The 4,199-nt window shown below is 35.6% G+C and overlaps 1 protein-coding gene across 1 annotated transcript; it reads right to left on the reverse strand.

Moving 5' to 3' along the window:
* Nucleotides 1–257: 257 nt before the first annotated feature.
* Nucleotides 258–3,691, reverse strand: LOC128552404 (uncharacterized; the record flags this gene model as incomplete). Its single annotated transcript, XM_053533420.1, is given in 4 exon segments — nt 258–297; nt 2,033–2,348; nt 2,944–3,092; nt 3,645–3,691. Coding segments are annotated over 3 exon segments (404 nt in total), but the record flags the coding sequence as incomplete, so codon positions are not given.
* Between the last annotated feature and the right edge of the window lie 508 nt (nt 3,692–4,199).

Below are 4,199 nucleotides of genomic sequence, written 5' to 3' on the forward strand. Positions count from 1 at the left end.
CATGCTTGTCGTAAATGCACTATGTTGGTTTTCTCATGGCGCGGTTCAAATATATAACAAGATTCTTTAGAAGCAAAGAACGCAAACAAGTAGGTTTTTTTCATTCTCTCTGTTCATTATACAGAGATTATAAAATGTGGGATAAACCCCCGCCCTTAGCACTTAGCCTTTATTTATTTCAGAATCAGGCAAACATTTATTAGAGTTATATGTGCTATGACAATCCAAAACCTGAAGTAATTGTCTTACCACAACCAATTGCTTTCTTCAAAGAAGTTCTCTCATCCGAATTAATTTCTGAAATTTAAAAGTGTGTATAATAAAAATGTAGAATGTCAAGCTCTTTAACATCTTGCCTCTTGCCTTTCTTTCATGAAAGCTTCTAAGATATATGAAACTGGTACTTGGCTTTGAAATGTCTTCATTAGCAAATATAGGCAAAATAATTATAGATCCCCACTTCGAATAGATGCAGTACTGAATAACTAAGTCAATGACAGCCTGTGAATTTCAGTTTGTTTCTTTCCACTATGCTTCCCACCAATCTGCCTTTTCTGACATTACTTACCCCAGTCTCTCATTACGTAACAATAGCAGTTTGTCGGAAGACGGAATTTATGTGAAATCTTAACTCACAACAATTATTGATAGAGTTCTTTTATAAGAATAAAATGGTTGATTGAGGCGATGAAATGTGCAACTATCCTCATGTCCACCGGCTTAAGCAGACCGTATTTCAGTTAGGTTGGTCTGCTGTTCGCAGTTAGCGTTTCCAATTGCGAACTGCAAACTGGTCTGCACTTCGCGATTCGAATTGCAAACTGCAAACTGGTCCGCAGTTTACGATTCAAATTTCAAAGTGCAGTCTGATCAGCACTGTCCTGCGCATTGCGGACAAGAATGCATTTCACAGTTGGTCTGCAGTTCGCAGTTCGCGTTTCCAATTGCGAACTGCAAACTGGTCAGCACTTCGCGATTCGAATTGCAAACTGCAAACTGGTCTGCAGTTTACGATTCAAATTTCAAAGTGCAGTCTGATCAGCACTGTCCTGCGCATTGCGGACAATAATCCATTTCACAGTTGGTCTGCAGTTCGCAGTTCGCGTTTCCAATTGCGAACTGCAAACTGGTCTGCAGTTCGCTATTCGAATTGCAAACTGCAAACTGGTCTGCAATTTACAATTAAAATTTCAAAGTGCAGTCTGATCAGCACTGCACTGCAAATTTGAATTTCACAGTTGGTCTGCAGTTTGCAGTTTGTAGTTTGCAGTTCTCAGTTCACGTTTCCAAATGCGAACTGCAAACTGGTCTGCAGTTCGCAATTCGTAGTTCATAATTCGAATTGCGAACTGCAAACTGGTCTGCAGTTCGCGATTCGAACTGCGAACTGCAAACTTGTCTGCAGTTTATGATTCAAACTTCAAAGTGCAGTCTGATCAACACTGCCCTGCGGACAACTGTGGACAAGAATGCATTTCACAATTCGAAGCCCATAGCTTTGTAATCGAATTTCAAACTGCAGACCAGTTTGCAGTTCGCAACTGGAAACGCGAACTGCGAACTGTGAACTGCAGACCAACTTAACTCAAATGACTTACGTAACACATATGCAATGGATGGACCCGTGATCGCAAATGATGTTTCAAAGTACGGAGATACTTTTAATGGCTGCATACGTGCATAACTGTTGCTATCAAATGTGTAAGAAGATCCTTTGAAAGCGTAAAACTCAATCAAGCAGTATACTTAATGACGCATACTAGGTTTGATTGAGTCATTTCGTGAAAGACAGATGAAGTTCAGCACCGGCGGGACTCTGTATACCAAATTATGGACTCAATGATTACAGATGACAAATATACATCAACTGCTTTTTAAAGTTAAAATTTGATATAAAATGCCCTGACAGCAATTATGAGAGATAATATATTATTCCCGAAACATCAGACGACGTTACAATATTTGAAAAAATACTTAAACCAAAATGGTCAGTGGAAAAGCTAATTATGACAAAGAAGAGAAAAAGGCATACTTGTAACTTCAAATTTTAGGGTTTTATTTTCCTTCCTAAGATTTTCCAGTTCGATTTTAAGGGAGGCCGCTTCCGCTTCTAATTCATAAGCTTTTTGGTTAAGTTCCTTTATTACCATCTCCAGGCTTTCATTTTCCCGCTTTCTGTCGTTCAGTCGTCCCAAAAGCTCATCAATGTATTGTTCTAAGTTTGAGCGGTAAGCATTTTTGGCTTGGTCGATTCCAGTTCTTTTACTATCTGATTTAAGTCTATCTGTTGTAACTTTGATATTCTGCTCAAGTTTTCTGAAGGTCGTCTGCAATTTCTCCCCTTCGGACTGCATGAATTATTATGAATATATTAAACAGGTAGTGACATTTTTTAAATTATTTGTTCTGTTGCTTTATTTATTGTGAAGATTATTTATGTTCAACTAAATTGTTAAGCGTTCATGAATCTTACATATTGACTACGACGAAATTGATACAAATCAAGAGGTTTACAAAATAATATTTAAATTTGAATGTGTACCAAGTATTTGATTTTATTCAGATTAGGCTAAAATAATGACAATAGAATTGGACAAAAGGGACTTTATGAGAGACACGATCTGTTAAAATAAATAAGTAAAATCATTGGTCATGTAAACATATGATTTATTAATGACGTGATTAATACAATAAATGTCAATTTCGAATCCGGACCTATTGGTTTTGTTTGTTTGTTTGTTTTGGGTTTAACCTTCTTTTTTTTCAACAGTATTTTCAATTATGTAACGCCGGGCAGTTAACCTATGCAGTTACTTCTCAGTATCCACGTGATCTATTTCATACATGTAGAATGTGCAATTACTTAATTCTAAAAATACAAAGTAAAACATCTTAAAGTCATTAGTTAAAATTTATATGAAAAATAAATTGGATAAAACTTACGGAAATGATTGACAGCTGTTCACTCAAAGACTTCCAAGCAGAATCCATGGCGGAATGATGACTTATGAGTAATCTGATGAAAATAGAGCTTGTGATTCTGTGTCATTTTAGCTTCAATTCTATCTGTATGTTGGACTCTGGCAAAGCCCCTAAAGGATGTGTCCGTCAAATGTATGTCAATTTTGATTCATTCTAATAATTTGAGAACACAATATCATATCATTCATTATCAGACTTTAAGAAAATCTTACTTTTATGTCTTGAGTGCGGTGCTGTAAGGGCCTGCAGACGTTAAGAAAATCTGACTTTATATTTAGCATACGTTATTGTAAGGGCCTAATTTCGTGCGATTGGGGTTTTATGTTAGAATCTATACTATATTCTATTGCCTATTGGCTTATTTTCATCCCTGACCAACAAACATTTTACAGTTTCTATTTTTATGTCTATATTTTCATGTGTTGTAGCACGCTATGATTTCCTTATTGTTTCCATATTCACAAAAAATATTAAAAACGGCATGGAAAAACATTTGCCTCTCTGTTAATAAATTAATTCTTGTCAAATCCTTGTGTTATTTCATTCGCTACAAATGTGTCATATCTGATATTTACTTCTTTACAAATCTTTTAGAATTAAGATCCAGCCTGTTGAGATTGATATGGAATAATTGAATAATAAGTTTAAATATTTTTACTAACCATACGCCATTAAACATACCCAAACCGAAACCAGACAAGAAACAGATAATCGATAACTTACTAAAATAAGTATCCTTTGTACTATCAGCCTTTGTACTATCAGCACTGAAAATACAAACGCGGCGTTTTAGACAAAAACTGATAACATTTTTCCTTTACTTTGATGGTAAAACACTGCTACTATTCTAATGGCTTATCCGACCTTGAATAAACTATTACTGATAAAGCTTCTTTCCTTTTATTGCAAAAATAAGCTACTCGTGATAATATTCATAGTGAGTGGTGATAATCTTAGTCACATCGCTAAAATGATACATATTTGACAAAAGGATCGAGATATCACATTTTTACAAAGTGTAGTTTGCATTAGTTTTGCTAGTATTCTTTCCACTGAGTTCGAGAGAACAAGGACCCAAAAACCAAATCTGGTGCTCGGCTTAAGTAGTACAAACTTAGCATTTTGTTTAAAAAATAGCAATAGCTGGTTCTCAGTTTGCCAGTGTATTTGCAAATTCTCGCACAGAAGGCAAGGTGCATGTCAAACAGGCTTGAAGG

This window comes from Mercenaria mercenaria, unplaced genomic scaffold (genome assembly GCF_021730395.1).
Source record: "Mercenaria mercenaria strain notata unplaced genomic scaffold, MADL_Memer_1 contig_2776, whole genome shotgun sequence".
NCBI classification, from domain to species: Eukaryota; Metazoa; Mollusca; class Bivalvia; order Venerida; family Veneridae; genus Mercenaria; species Mercenaria mercenaria.